Raw genomic sequence first — 16,269 nt, forward strand, 5'->3', positions numbered from 1 at the left:
ACTTGGGGCTACATCTTTCACACTTCCTAAAAAGCACAAGTCCAATTTCAGAGGTTAAGGAAAGGGATTTGTAAGCAAAAAAGTGTAAAGGTTTGATTCCAATAATTATATCAGTTTCAGCTATAGTGGTGGACCGACTGCTTTTGCCATAAATGTGTCAGCATTTTTATTTTTTTGTTTTATTTTTACTGTTTCATTTCTGATTTTATGTAGTGTATTTGAGCATTAGGAAGAGCGATATAACAATCCAATGTATTATTATTATTATTATTATTATTATTATTATTATTATTATTATTATTATTATAAACACAGACTGAGGCCAGCATGTCTAAAACAGGGCTCTGAACTAGTTTGCCTGTGGCACCAAGTATATGGGAGTCCCATAGGGCCATATTACATGCTTTGATTTAACAAAACATCAGAGAGCGTTGCAGGGTTCCTTGGTGTTAGTATAACTGATCTGTATCGCGTGTGAGTTTACAAGGAATGGAAACAAAGGTATGAGGCAAGTCCACTCTATCACAGAAAAGTGTGAGTATGATGGTTTGAAAGTCTGAAGGATGAGACGTGGTCGGCATATTTCACACACACACACACACACACACACACACACACACACACACACACACACACACACACACACACACACACACACACACACACACACACACACACACACAGATCAACATCTACATCCCACGCATGGACGTACGGGAAGCGAAGGCTGCAGCAGACCTCTTCTCATTTTAGCTGGAAAATAGCACGGAAACAGAGATGATCGGAAAGGTGGGGGTAGGTTGCAGAACATCTCCACATTCGCTCCTGTGGAGACTACTCTGTGTTACGGTGTCTCCAGGAATGGGGTGCTAATAGAAAGTGAATCGCTCAGCTCATCTCTATATTTAGGATGTGTAAAATCACACGTGGAGGAATGCATTCAGCAGATGCTTCGTCCTCACAGGATCACACGCTGAGTGATTAATGATGGATTTGGTCGTTAAGGTCAAAGTGAAACGGACGTCAGTGGAGTGTGTTCTGCGTTGCAACCATAGATGACCAGGATGGGGAAAGATTTGGTTTAATGTTGTTAAACAGTTCTCCATGACCAAGAATGTGGGAATGTGAAGGGAGGAGTTGATTAGACTAAGTGTCTGGCCAACATGTACATACGCTGTTCACTGATGGGAGTGGACGACCACTTACTTCACAGCACAGACATTTTTTCCACCAGTCTTTCGCATTAAAAATCCAACAAGTGGCATTCCATCACATTTCATGCAGAAAACAACTGCCTGTGTTATCATTTCATGAATGCTTTCCAAACCACATTTCCAGGTGACGCTTCATTTACCAAATATAATCACACTTAAGACTTGGAAAAATGGACACTCGGAGATGATAAACTTGATTTTGGGTTAAAGGCCAAAAACCAAAAGTACATTGCAGCAGCTGCTGAGATTACAAGGTGAATTTTAGGATTGAAAATGTACCTTATGATGGATTTTAAAATGTATAACATTCATAAAAGAATGTTGCTTAAGTTTCCATTAAGCTGAGGCTCAGGAGGTAGAGTGGCTTCAACCAATCGGAGGGCCGTTGGTACGAATCCCCAGCATTTGCAGTTGTCCTTGAGCAAGATACTGAACCCCAAATTGTTCCCCATTACATGAATGAACAGTGTGTGAGTGTGTGTAAATGTTTATCTCTCCTCGTGGGATATGTATTGAAAAAAGTGTTTTGTGGTTAAGAAAAAGCGCTATATAAATTCAGTCCATTTACCATACATTTTAATCATCCGCATAAATATGTCATGCCAAAAATATATATTAATACATTTTGTACAGATATCCTAAAAAGGTATTTAATTAATAATAAACTTTAACAAATCTGTGTATAATCCCTCATAAAAATGCCATACTGTAATAATGACGTAACATTTAAGATGCCAAAAAACTATTAAAACAAATCCGTGTCTGGAGCGCCATACACAAAAAAGGTTTCTTAATAAAGAATGGAAAACGTAATAGTACATCGTGAACAATGAAAAGCCTTCATAAAATAATTGTTTATTATGTAGTATTTTAATAAAATGTCCCAAAAGTGTCATAAATATGGCATAGTATGCATTGGTATAGTATTGGAGTAAATCAACAATGTTAGTTTCAGTAGAAAGAAAGTCTCAATTTTAACTGAACCAATCTTTAGCAAATAAAAAAACAAAAAACAGATAACGTTTCCGTCCTGATCCGCCCAAAAGGTTTGTTGTTTGTAATATCTTTTCTGACTTGACCTTCTAGACACCCAGAAGTGTTCCCTCCCCCCGTTGCCACCCAAAGTTGTTTAGTGTTTGACCGTGGACTCGCTCGCTGTGAGAGACAGACAGACAGACGGCTGGGCGGCTGCTGAGTGCTGAGAATGTAAACCAGTCTAAATGTATGGGATTAGAGAAATTCCCTCATTGCACGCTTGGTGAAAAAACCATTTAAATAAACAGACACTCTCCAGCTTCCAATATATATCATTTTTTATTGTACGGACAGAAAATTATACAATTTGAGGGTGTAAAACATTCCCTGTCTGGATAATGAGGCGGCAGAACAGGAAAGAAACGTGTAAAAGAGGAAGTGAAGCGGGGATGAAGAGCTGGATGCACAGAGGGAGACGCTGGACCAACATGCTGACACCCCACTTCTCCCGATGCCTGAGGAGAGGAACACATACCATGAGAGGGGATTCACAAGTTTAATAACAAACTAATAAATACAAAACCAAATACACAATTAGGATTACATGTCAGAAGCAGTGACATCATGGCTGTATGCTGACATTCGTGATATTAACGTCACAAAAAGAAAATGTACATCCCAAAAAGTCATACCAGATAAAAGCATAACAAAATGAATGATGCAACTGAGAGTAATTGCCACAAAACATCAGACAACCGAGTTTATCAGAGCAGAAAAAGCTCAAGTGGAAACAATGGCTAACAAAAGCGCATGTGCATCTTTTCCTACGTGATATCTTGTGAAAAGTCTTTTGAAAAAAAGGCTATAATTATTCTAGTTGAAAAAAATAGGAATAGAACAACATTTTTGTCCCAAGTTCAACACCCTCTACATATCAGTTGAGTTTGAGAGAGAGAGACACATACACACATACACACATACACACATACACACACACATACACACACACAGGGGAGCAGAACTATGTGGGGGCTTACGGGCCAGAAAACAGTCATTCAAATAATATTTACTTAAATGTACTGTGACTCATCCCATGTATTTATTTCAAACTTGCGACCTAATAGTACAACTTGGTCACATTCAACGCTGCTTTCTCTGGCAAACACACAGTCAGCTGACCGTGATGCCGCAGTGTTTACTGTGTCACACAGCACTTGAACCTCATTAAGAAGTGACAGAGTATGCAAGGAGGCCCTAATTTGGTCATTGACACCTCATTGGTCTCATCAACAGTGAGTTCGTACATGGGGATGCAGGCAGCAATACGTCCAACACAAACACCATCAGCCTCCAGGAGTCATTAAGCATCAGATCAGAGACGCTCTGCCCTCTGAGCGGCTGTTTGGAGACGGGTTTACATTCCTCCACCAGTGACGAGTGAAACTATGCTATGCTTAGGAACAACAGATCACACCTGCATTGTGTTTTACTACACAACATTACTTAGAAAATGGCATGATGCGGGAGTCAATGGAAACCTGAGATCTGACGCAAAGTATTTATTTGTGACCTTAAAGGTAGGGTAGGTAAGAATGGAGAAACCAGCTGGAGTGCGCTAGAATTTGAAAGTACGCAGCCGAAGAAAATCTGCCTCTTCCTTCAGACTTCCTTACAGAGCCCCTCCTCCAACACACACGAACCATGACCAATGAGGGCACGAGATAAGTTTGTGCACAGATGGAAGGCTGACAGGCAGGTAGGCCATCCAGTTACTTTAGCCGGGCCGGCTCAGATGATTGGTCGTGCTTTTTACAGCGCCACGTCTTCCACAGATGACATTTTTTTAATGTATTTAATGTCAAAGCATTTAAGATATTCATTGCTATCGGGATGTTAAGAGCATTCCATGGAATATAACAAAAAGTGTTTCTGAAGTGAATTACCTACCCCACCTTGAGCGGGGGTTGGACAGAGCGACCCAGAAACGGTTGAATATCAGCAGACACTTCACTTTGCTGAAGTTATGAATGAATAACAAGAGTTTAGGAATGCATACCGTTGCCGTGAGAGCACTCCTACTCGTCGATGTACTCGAAGGGCTCGGGGGGCTCTGGTTCCTGCTCCTCCTCCTCGATTTTGGGGCCGTGTGCGGAGACGGGCTCCACCAGCTCCTCCTCTTCCTCACTGGTGTCCTTCATGATGATGATCCCGCCTGTGTTGAGCTGGTGACAGACAGGAGGAAAGTCAGCCAATAACATCCAGCGAAAGGGTTCAGAGCCTTCATTGGCTGACGGACATTAGAAAATGTAAAGTGCACTGTATCTGTTTATACATCACTCTTCACTGCTGGAAGGGATGTTTATGGAAAAGCTGGAAAGAAGTTAAAATCAGTTATAACCAGAACATTAATGGGGTCTAACTTCAATGAAGCTGCACACTAAATTGTTAGAGAGAAAACGTGTCATAACCGTTGGAAAGTATCTTACTCTGTTGAAACGACCAAATGGTATTTAATGATCAGGACCAGATAAACCTTCTCGAGGCCCCAGAGTAAAACGAAACACATTCATTAACCATGTGTCCCCATTTCTGTGCATTGTGTGTTTAGTTAGTAAAGAGTAGAACTTAATTAAGTTCTTATATATTTAGGAAGATGCACCACCACTCCAAAAAAGGATATAGTAGTAGTAGTTAGCATAAGTCAAATTCAATTACTCTGGGTCCCCATCATACAAACATATATTGTGCTTTGAGTGGTGCAGTTGTACCAAGCAAGTGTGACAAACACCACAGGGTAAACTGAGGGTCTGGGGCTCAAAAGCAGTACGTAATCTTGCCTTGATAAAGACCCTATGAATGCATTTGAAATTGAGGTCAAGAAAAGCTATGACGCAGTTCTACAATATTTATTTGAAACAAACTGGTAGAACGAGAGAAACAGGATGCGGACCACGTTGTTTTGGTTTTGAAACTCAAAAGTGGAGTTTATTTAATCAATTTGTGGAATCATTCAGCTCCGATGAACAATCAAAGACAGGGAACTTGTTACCACGCAAGTTGATTCACAAAATAAGGTTTCAATAAACCCCCCCCCCCCCCGACATTGACCAGATTTGAAGATGAATCTGTAAAACCTCTTCACTTCCTAAACTCCTCTGTGAATGTAAAAACAAACCCTTAAAAGGACAGCAGCATTACAAAACTTTAGACGAGCTAAGACACCATTTTGGCATTCGATGCAAGACCTACAATTTTGAGTTTGTGAGGGACGAAAGAGAGAGCTCATTGGGCGACCGCACGCCATCCTGCCGTTTACTGCGGAAAACTGTCAACATTTACAGCAGGACCGCAGCCCTCCGGTTTATAAAAGTGAAGAGACGGGGGGGGGGGGGGGGGGGGGGTCGGGGGGAGTGTGTCCGAGGCCAAAATCAACTGACAGGCTGGATCCTGAATTTATTTCCATTTATTTTAAAAAGGGAAATTTCCCTCTGGGATAGTTTTACGATGTTACATTTCATTAAAGTCATGTTGAATATTATTGAATTGATGTCCGTAGATTCGTATCGCTGCAGATAAAAGTTCATTTAACACCTTATTGGTGAAGAACTATTGCAGGAGCCATTCTCAATCATAGGTAGTGGACTGTTGCATTTCATTTGTTCATCTCCCTACAGTTTAGGAGGGGATTTCTCCATAAAGGATGCATATGTCATTGTCACATGGTGATTGGTAAAAGAGGCCTTTTCTTTAATGGAGAAGAACTTAAAAAAACATATCCTGAAATGTCCTGTCGATGTTTAAGAAGGTACACTCAGGTGGGTTTTCTTGTGTGTTATGTTCGCCTTTAAACCATAAATTACTTACAAAGTAAATGTATTCATGTTCAACATAAGAACGATGACTGAACATAACAGCACAGAACTGTGTCAGCGTGTGTGTGTGTGTGTGTGTGTGTGTGTGTGTGTGTGTGTGTGTGTGTGTGTGTGTGTGTGTGTGTGACAAGAGCTATAGTCAGAGCTCTGCTGCCTTCATGCTGTTGTATGATTGGTGTTTAGCCACGGTATTTAGCGTCCACAGCACCTCCGCTTTTAGGGTTGACGTAGACCCAAACGTCGCCCGGAGGTCCCCCGGTGTTGTTGCGGGAGCTGCTGGACTAGCTAACGCTGCATTAGCAAGACAAACGCTAACTTTGTTTGCAAAAGGTGCAGCGGGCTCCAAACACATTCCCCTCCACTGGTTTCAACCAAGCACTAAATTAGATGTTTTCCAACCAAATACTGGTTACTTTGCAGCCCGGACATTTCCCCCAAAACACATTTAGACGCGATCGCAACACAGAAGTACCTTTCAAATCCCATCATTTTTAAGACCTTTCTTATTTTTTTGGTCATATTTAAGACCTTTTTAAGGCCTTAAATTCAGATGATCAAATATAAGACTTTTTAAGACCCTGTTAAAGAGCTATTGGCAAGACTTTCTACTATGGCCTCATGAATACATTTACATAGAGACAGACCCACATTCAGACAGACAGACAGACAGACCCACATTCAGACAGACAGACAAACAGACAGACAGACAGACAGACAGGCAAACAGACCCACATTCAGACAGACACACATTCAGACAGACAGACCGACAGACCCACATACAGACAGACAGACAGACAGACCGACAGACCCACATACAGACAGACCCACATTCAGACAGACAGACCCACATTCAGACCCACAGACAGACCCACATTCAGACCCACAGACAGACGGACAGACAGACCCACATTCAGACCCACAGACCCACATTCAGACAGACAGACAGACAGACAGACAGACCCACATTCAGACAGACCCACATTGAGACAGACAGACGGACAGATAGTTACCGGTTTGAAGGGCTGGTAGCGGCAGGTCTCGGGCATGATGAGCACTTTGAGCTGGGCCGGCATCACTCTGGCCGGGTTCTCCAGGAACTGGAAGTTTGGCTCTGCCTCTTTCTTCTTCTCTTTCTCCTTTTCTTTCTCCTTTTCTTCATCCTTCTTCTCCTTTTCTTTCTCTTTCTCCTTCTCCTTCTCTTTTTCTTTTTCCTTCTCCTTCTCCTTCTCCTTCTCCTTTTCTTTTTCCTTCTCCTTCTCTGCCTCCTGGACCTCCTGTTACAGAAAAAGAAGCATGTTCTCCATTAGGCCTAATGTGATTACCTTTCATAATGTCCTGTATCTTAAGGATGTTCTCAAAACAATCTGTACGGTTGTGTCATTGCTGAATTTATTTAAAACATACATTTAATTCAGATACTGCTAAATTAAAAGTTGAAAACCCACCACAATCAGAATCAGTATTTCTAGTTGAATTATGACATCATAGGATATTGATGTTTCTTTGTTACTACTCTGGCACCATGGCCAGTGGTTTGTTGGGCTATCAGGCCGATACACGGGAGGATTCATTACAAATACATGGAAGGACAGAAGGTGCCATTGGAGCTAGCAACAAAAGTCCGTCATCTCCTGCTGATGTTCTGAAACACTTTGGCTGTCTTCTCTGCTCTAGTCCGGTTTCAGGTGTGATTTACAGACGCACTTAAATACTTTACTGATGAAATCACTGTTTCAAATAGCCTTTTAATATCACTATCGTCTGTATTTATCGTTACTAGGTTTACTTTTTCTTGCCATTTCTATCTCAATCATTCTACCCAACATATTTGAGTGTTGATATATTTAGAGTAGAAATAAAAAGATACCACAGTGAAGCTCTTAACATGAAAATAGATGAGCTAAGCATAAATAAATCTCCCAAACTTAAGTCCGCTCTATAAAACGGTCCAGAAAATGAACCGTCTGACCCCAGTGAGAGTCGATACCCCCTCTTTCTACCGCCTTCTCAAAGAGTCAAGCCAAATGAAATCAAAAATCTGAGATGTGAGCGGGCCAGACTTTTCTAAGCTCGTCTCTCAGCAGCAGAGCTGAGACTTAGCGTGGCCAAGCGGATCAAACGTGCTGCTGACGCCCAGAGAAACCAAGTGAGAGTTACACTGACTCACGGAGTTGGGAAAAGAAATAAAAAGGTAGCGTGTTTGGTGTCAAAGAGCACAAGGGACTGTTTAACTGACAGCATGGATCCGATTCCCCATTTAATATCTGCTTATTTATGATTGTATCGGCTTATCAGCAGGTGAGTGATGTGTCATTACTAAAAACAACACAACCAGGACACATGCTGAAGCTGCATTGCCTTGTGGAATACTTAAAAAAAAAAAAAAAGGGGGAGCATGACCCAAGACCACCCCTGAAGGACTGAAGTCCACCAAGAATTGTCTCACAAAATCCTGCTCTAAACACAATCTGTTATAGGGTACTCCCTGCGTTCAAAGCAGTCTTGGAGTCAAACACGGTTAAAACATAATTGAAAACTTTACTTCAGATAAAGGGAAAGGTTCTAAATACCCTGAAGGTGTTTAAACTAAATAGTACATTTGTTTTAGTTTATGCAGACAGACCACCTACAAAATGGGATAATTCAGGGTAGATCTCTCTGTTCCAGTAAATTAAACTCACTACTCCAAACAAATCTTTCTGAATAAATAAACCCAATAAAAGGAATCGCTTGGCAAAGGATATGTGTTGTTGTGAGTTTAGACTGCTTTTCAAATGAAGGGTCGAAAAACAAATAAGATAAGATGATTGGCAATGAGGGGAGAAAGGGTGTTTTGGACAGCTGGGCCTTTCCACTCACCACCTCCATCTTCTCCTCCTCCTTCTCCTTCTTCTCCTTCTCCTTCTTCTTGGCTTTGGCGGTGATGGAGAGAACAGCCGTGGAGACCTGCCGTGCAGAGAGGGAGAGAATACAGACAATGTAAGACAAAACCATCGACTATCAGACCACCTACTAACACGACTTACAGTGAACAGAACAAGTCGACCACAAAATAAAAGCAGAGGGAAACGAGCAACCAAGAAACATATGCTGGAGACGCTGAAATAATCAATATGCCAGACAGAACAAGTATATATCTGACAGCGTGGGTTAAAAACCTATTTACAAATGAATATGAAACTACGTCTGCCTTCTTTGACTGATAATATCAGAAAAAGAAAATCAAAACAAGCCGATGTGTTAAGTTGCCATGTTCTCACCTTCTCCTTCTCCTTCTCCTTGGGAACCTCCAGAGCTGGGGGGTAGGCGAAGGTGGAGGGCTTACAGTTAGAGCGATACTGCACCTTGGGCATCTGAACAGGAAGACAGGAAGAGAGAAGATGTTTAGTGACTTTATGCCATTATCTACCCGTCGGATCCACTTCCAAGGAAACAAACCTGTAACATCCTCCAGAAAGTCAATCGAAGCAACTTCAGACGACACAGCGGTTTAGGAAGTCACCGCACATTTCCACGTCAAATTTCAAGTGCTAAGCTATACGTTTATTAATTTGAGGCTTTCTTGCCAACCTATCCTTTAAAAGGAGGTAATGACGGATGATCAGAGACAATAATAATGAAGTCAGCCAGTTAGGAGGTCTCTTGAACCTAAAAACAACTTTCAGAAATGCTGTTTTCAGAGGAGAGCTTGAGTACCGCCCCCTCTCTGAGATAACATTTATTCCAATTCAATCACAACCTCATCGTCTCAAGTGTCATAAATACAAAACCAATATGGTTTCTAACTGGCACCCGGTTTGATTTTAGAAATAAAAAAATAGTTACCAGCAAAGCAGTTTAAAACCCTTCACATTCACTCGATTCACTTCATCACTTATTAGCTGCAGACTTGATCCTTAAGTACACATTCAAAAGTGCTCCGTCACCTTTACCTGGACAAACATCAAAGAAGATCTCCTGCCAGAGCAGCACCAGGTGCCTTCTGTTTAGCGTTAGCCTTCAAACTGCAACAGTGTTTTGAAACTTAATGAATTGCCATGTTGTGCTGCTCTGTTAGACTATAGGTAGCAGGGGTGGGGGACCTGTTTTTGTTAACACCACATATTTCAGACTGCAGTATGGAGGCATAAATTGAAACCGTGAGGCTGGTAAGTGGCTTCTCCTGCGCGCTCTTTGAAGCCAACCTTCAGTTTGTTTCTTAAAGAAGAGGAAGTAATTTGTCCAATGGTCTGTGAAGACTCGTGCTGTGTAGTTAAACAGGTGCTGACGAGCCTTGGCAGGGTGCAGCACCAAGTCTGTTAAACACTGCCCCCCCCCCCCTTTCCCCTCTGCACTCCATCCCTGGTGGGTTATTTGGGGCTTTACACCAACGTTATGCTCCCGTGTATACACAAGGTGTGTGTGTGTGTGTGTGTGTGTGTGTGTGTGTGTGTGTGTGTGTGTGTGTGTGTGTGTGTGGTGCTGTTGATCTGCATATGATTAAAGCGATAATGCCCATCTAATGTCTGTTAAACACCCCAACATGTCACAGTAATCCCGTGACATCTGTGTGTGAGAAAAGTCCACATTCAGGAGAGTCTTGTTATGGAAAGACTTCTGGTGACAGTCGTTACTAAGGCAAGAAACTAAATATTTTCAAACCAAATGCAGTGCCAGCCATACTTTCCCCCCAGGGCAGTTATATTTAAACACAAACTATGTGTGTAATATAAACAAACAATCAGGGCTCGAGCTTAAGGACGTTCCGTCGTCCCGGGGCCGAAAAAAAAAGTGTCAGGGAGGATAACAAATGTGTACAAATAATAAATAATTTTTGGACGAATTTGGGACGAGAGTTAAAATAAAAATACCCTGCTAACTCTACTACAAACGGCGATGAAAATGAAATCGACTGCACGTTGTGTGTAGCACACAGTTATTAAACCTCCTTGTCAACATAAACACACAAAACATTTAGCAACCCGCGAAACACACACTCACACACACACACACACACACACACACACACACACACAGTACGTAAGCTGTGCCCATGGCTGTCAGCCAGCCGCACAGCTGGCTGTGCCTGCGAATTCCTGGCCCGCAAATTTGCGGGTCTATCTACAGTAGGCTATGTACTGAGTGTGTGTATTTCGCGGGTTGAGTGATGTAAAATGACAATGGTATCCCGTGGAGGAATTCTGAAATGTTTTACCGTTACATCACAAAAACGCACAGCAGAACCACACCCTGGAGCGCCGGCCTCTTTATTTACTTACTCCTCTTCATCCCCTATGGGTAATAAGGCTGAGATGAGAACCCTCCATCGTATTTAGTCCTTAGCAATATGCTGCGCCTCTCCCCATGTATGGATGGGTACCGAGCCCCGGTATTAAACGGTCCCCGGGCCGGAATTATTAAAGACAGTGGTAACGTTAAGCTCCGACGTTATCTGACATTTTATCGGTACTGGAGACATTTAAAAAATATATGTCATATGCTACATAAACATTATATCGCAGTTTTATTTTAGCCAACTCCGTTTCTAATACGCAATAAGACTACAACATGCGTCTATGATGTATTTTCGAGCTTTCCAATCCAGACGAGATCTCTCTCTCCCGTCTGTGTGCGAGGAGGCGGGGCAGTTTGTAAAGGTCTCCTGACTGTGTTACAGACTGTCCTCCTGGTTAGTGGTTACTCTGGGTTCTGTCTTCAGGACGGAGTGTTGGATGTTTTTGTTAATTGGATGGGACTTGATTTGATTCAATATTAGAGTAATTTTCTCGTTTGTGTGTTTGTTTGAATATATTTGGCCTTTGTTCATGTGATTGACTGATTTACTCAAATAAAAAGGTTGATGAATTATCATCTAATGATTTGTATGATGTTTTATTTATGTTAAAGGTCACTTTGAATGATTTTAACTAATGATAAGGAGTAGAAAAACTAATATTTTAAATTCGGGACGGTCCACATTAATTTCGGGACGGCTTAGATTGTATTCCGGGAGGATGGTGAAAAAAGTTAGTCGAGAGCCCTGCAAACAATATTTAACTAATCCCTGCTATATTGAAAATGTATATGCAGGATCATTTGCTCTTAAATGTTGAAGCCAGCCATTTCATTTGCCTCTTGTATAAACCAGAGTTTTTTGCTGCTTCCTTTGTTCCCTTGTTGCACATTTTAAAAGTTCACTACAGGAACACACTACTGTTTTTCATGTGTATCATAAATGGACTCAATTGCGTTTGTGCAACCCAGTGATTCAGGATGACAATAAAAGGCACCTTGAATCTATTGTCTTTTAATTAGAACAAGGTCACATTTTGCAGTTGTCTACACACACACACACATTTCTTCTGACACACCAATCACAGCAGGTATAGCCAGCTCAGTACCTTAAGGTCCTTGTTGAGGCCGATAATAGCAGTTGGTGTGAAGGCCAATGACAGGAAGTGGGAGAGGGGGAACCAGAACCAGAACTGGGTGAAGACCAGCAGGCCGACCACTGTTGGCATGTGAGTGTGACCCGTCCTGGACTGCAGAGAGATGGTCATGTTACGCCCACCTGGACAGAGGGCAGAGGAGGGGGAGAGCGTGTCAGTGTTATGGTACACACCTACATGATATTGTAAATTCAACAGATGATAGACCAGTTTAAAAAGGGGGGGCGGGGTCGGTGTGTAGCAGCGCTGCAGGCTTCCTCCAAGTTTACAGTAAAACAAAACTGGTGGTGTGACCAATGGCCATTTACAATTATTAATACTATTGTTAGAATTAGTCTATATTTTGGTTGAAACTAAGCCAGGAAAAAAAAAAAAACATAAATAATAATTAAAAAATATATAAATAAAATCGAATTTTAAAAATAATTTTCGATTAAGGAGACTGTAACGAATATTCGAATAATCGCTGGCATCCCTAATTGAGAGCTATACAAGAAAAACTGCTTTAAGAATCCATTGAACATTTCCAATGGTAATAAACATGTAATAAACTTTCAGTGTACAGAAACTTGTGCAAAATCAAAAAGCTAAAGATGTCCAAAGTTAAGGGCCAACTGCTCTGTAAACAATAACAAAAAAAATCTATTTTATTGTTAAAACACTTTTCATACTGGTTACTGATTGTGAAACAACACAACTCAACACAAGAACCATCAAAAGGCAACACACACACCACTTGCTTCGGAAAAAGGGAATTTGTTCACATCATTTTATCACCGCTGCATTAATATATTAAAATACAGTTGGCCCAAGTACTATAAGATGAAGTAGTGGAAGGTTAATGAGGGCACAGAGCAGGATGGTCACCACCCTGAGAAGGCTGTCGTTCGGTTCAATCTGTCCGATACGTTGATTTATATTACAAGGACAAACTGGTGAGCCAACTACTCCAGGGAATGCATTGTCTACAGCTTCCTGTATTCAACTGTTTGAGTCAGGTCATTATCATGAGATGTGAGCTCCAAGGTGTGTCAGATGTCCCAGAAATAGCAGACACGTTTCCCATCTGCGTTTCCAGAATGTTAGATTAGCTCATTCTTAGTTTTCTGTGCGAGGGAGTTTGCACCCTGGAGGTGTCAGACGTGTCCGCAGAGTGAACAAAAAAGGTGAAGCACAGGGTCAGGGGTGCTACTTGGAACCGTACCAAAAAGGTCACAAACCTCCCTTTGGCCTTTCTGGGACAAACCATAGGGAGGGATTGAAAAAGGAAGACAGAGGGAGTGGGAGGAAGACTTGGCAGGAGACAGCGAGGGTGAATCCGTCATTAGTGTAGAGATGAAAAGAAAAACTTTCCTTTAAAAAAAATGGAAGGTTACAAGGGAGCAGAGTTTTATCCAGACAGACAATGCCAGCTAAATCATCTGCTGACTTTGTTGCACGTCCACTCTTTTCTGAGGCCACTTGGGAGATTTAAAACCAGAGCCTTATCTTGACATCTGAACCAGTGTTCAGACAATCCCGAGCCGACGGACTGAACGTCGGCCAGAATGAGTCACAAGGTCCGCATGCTGCACCACAACTGGGTGCTTAAGAGTCTCTTAGAAAGTTGAGAAGAGGTTGAGAGCACTTGACTAGGGGGCCCCCCTCCAACCCGCTGTTTTTGCCAACTCTGAGTTTGGTGGGCCAACTTTCATTCCAAGGAGTTGGTGAGGGAGGCCCGGGATAGAAGTGATTCCTCTAAAAAGGTGTTCAATTACAACACCAACATTCAACCTGCTTGCTGTGTCACTTTGAAAAGATGAAACAAGGGGCATAATGTAACGTTTGGAGGAACCACAAAATAAAACGAATTTCATGGACCATCAATTAGTCAGGGAAAGTCTGTACATGTGGAATGAGCATGTAGAGGTGAGAGAATGAGCCAAAGAGACTGACATTTCCTGGGTAATGGGCACCAGTGATCATGAAACTGAGCTCTAATCGCTTCCGCTCGTCAAATTAAATACAATTACCCGTGCACCTCAAAAACGCCAACCCCCCCCAAGGAGAACCAGAATACTAAAAACATTCACACCACACAAGCTTGAGCATGTCTGACAGTCAAACAGGAGTGGTGTGTTCCCTGCATGACTGTTTAAACTGTAAGATACACACTGAATCCTACTGAAAACATGCGTTAAGCACAGAGAGCTGGAGTTTGGCATGAGGAGCGGGGGGGGGGGGTTTGTCTGGATGGTCTCACGCAGGGTCATCTTCATTACGGTTAATGTGCCTGATTTGATATATGATTTAGGGTCCTGTCTGTCATCAAGATGGCTAATCTGCTCGGAACAAAATCAACCATCAGATATCGCCGCAAGCGGGGCTGAGTTAATCAAGAGGCAATTTAATGATCGAGGAAAAACATTCATGAGTCACAACATCTCAAAAACACATGCGCTGCACTTCTCCTTTCAAGTACACATGCAAATACTTCAGATAGACTTGACTTTGTGTAAGTTGCAACACCTGATGGTGTATTTGGACAGCAGTGTGTAAACAGAGCTGGTTTCTGTCTGGCTCGGCACACAGGGTTTTATGTTGGTGCGAGAAAATGGATTTCTGCTCCTGGCTGCATCGAGGGTTTGTGTATACATACATGTACGCGAGTGTGTAGCCCTCCATGTGATGAGGCTCAGCCCTCTAGAAACCCACGCACATAAAACACATGCTGCATGCTTGTGTCCACAAACACTTGCACAGACACACAAACACCATCAGACAAACAGTAATCACCAAGAGACCAACGGGCCATATGGCTGAGAGCAGACCGGAGCTGAGGGGGGGACGCCAGGCGCTAATGCACCTTAGCATGATCTGTTCCAGAGACACGGTGGCCAACCAGGGATGGTTACTGCGAGTTCGACACACACACACACACACACACACACACACACACACACACACACACACACACACACACACACACACACACACACACACACACACACACACACACACACACACACACACACACACACACACACACACACACACACACACACACACACACACACACACACACACACACACACACACACACACACACACACACACACACACACACACACACACACACACACACACACACACACACACACACACACACCATGTGGGTGTTTTGGTATCCCCCTGAGGGGTGAAGACACGGAGGCAGGTGGGACCACAGACCGGATTGATCTCAGTTTCAAGTGACAGCCATGGAAAAACCCATTGAACTCTGATGAAATCAAGATGTGTCCTTCCAGTTACCAGACCTCACATATCTGTCCGATATGTCTTGTGCTCTCCTGTTTGGAAACTAACCTGCATCGAGGATTCCCTGGGCCAGGATGGCTCCAAACTTGGCCATAACGTCATCATGCTTGTCGTTGATCACTTTCGAATAAAGCTGCCTGAACTGGTTCACCTAGAATAGAGAGGGGATGAAAATGTGTAAATGTGAAACACTTGAAGTTATGACACCAATGGTAAACCCAAACACTGCATTTGTGTCTGATGCTTTGGATAAACACCAGGTTCAGTTATTGTTGCGTCTATTTATGCGTGATAAAATCATATTTATTATCAAAAGTGTTGGCAATTATTTCTTTTGATTGACTGATCGCCAAGTCCACAAATGGATGCTGCTCTAAAATATATTGCTACTCCATGTTAAAGTGGATTACTCGTCATGCACATGTTCTACATACAGCATTACACAAATGATGGCTGTATTACTTCCAACAAGCTACATTTTTA

At 42.3% G+C, this 16,269-nt stretch overlaps 1 protein-coding gene across 1 annotated transcript in view; it reads right to left on the reverse strand.

Moving 5' to 3' along the window:
- Positions 1-2,509: 2,509 nt before the first annotated feature.
- Positions 2,510-16,269, reverse strand: part of psmd1 (proteasome 26S subunit, non-ATPase 1) — a 38,422-nt gene continuing 24,662 nt past the window's right edge. The window contains exons 19-25 of the mRNA XM_079665773.1: positions 15,835-15,937; positions 12,442-12,611; positions 9,322-9,414; positions 8,921-9,007; positions 7,072-7,335; positions 4,246-4,411; positions 2,510-2,704 (exon numbers count right to left, since the gene is read on the reverse strand). Of these exons, the coding sequence (XP_079521899.1) occupies positions 4,265-4,411; positions 7,072-7,335; positions 8,921-9,007; positions 9,322-9,414; positions 12,442-12,611; positions 15,835-15,937 (864 nt within the window). The 3' untranslated portion in view covers positions 2,510-2,704; positions 4,246-4,264. The remainder of the gene's footprint in view (positions 2,705-4,245; positions 4,412-7,071; positions 7,336-8,920; positions 9,008-9,321; positions 9,415-12,441; positions 12,612-15,834; positions 15,938-16,269) is intronic.

This window comes from Notothenia rossii (assembly GCF_949606895.1).
Source record: "Notothenia rossii genome assembly, chromosome: 1".
Classification (NCBI taxonomy): domain Eukaryota; kingdom Metazoa; phylum Chordata; class Actinopteri; order Perciformes; family Nototheniidae; genus Notothenia; species Notothenia rossii.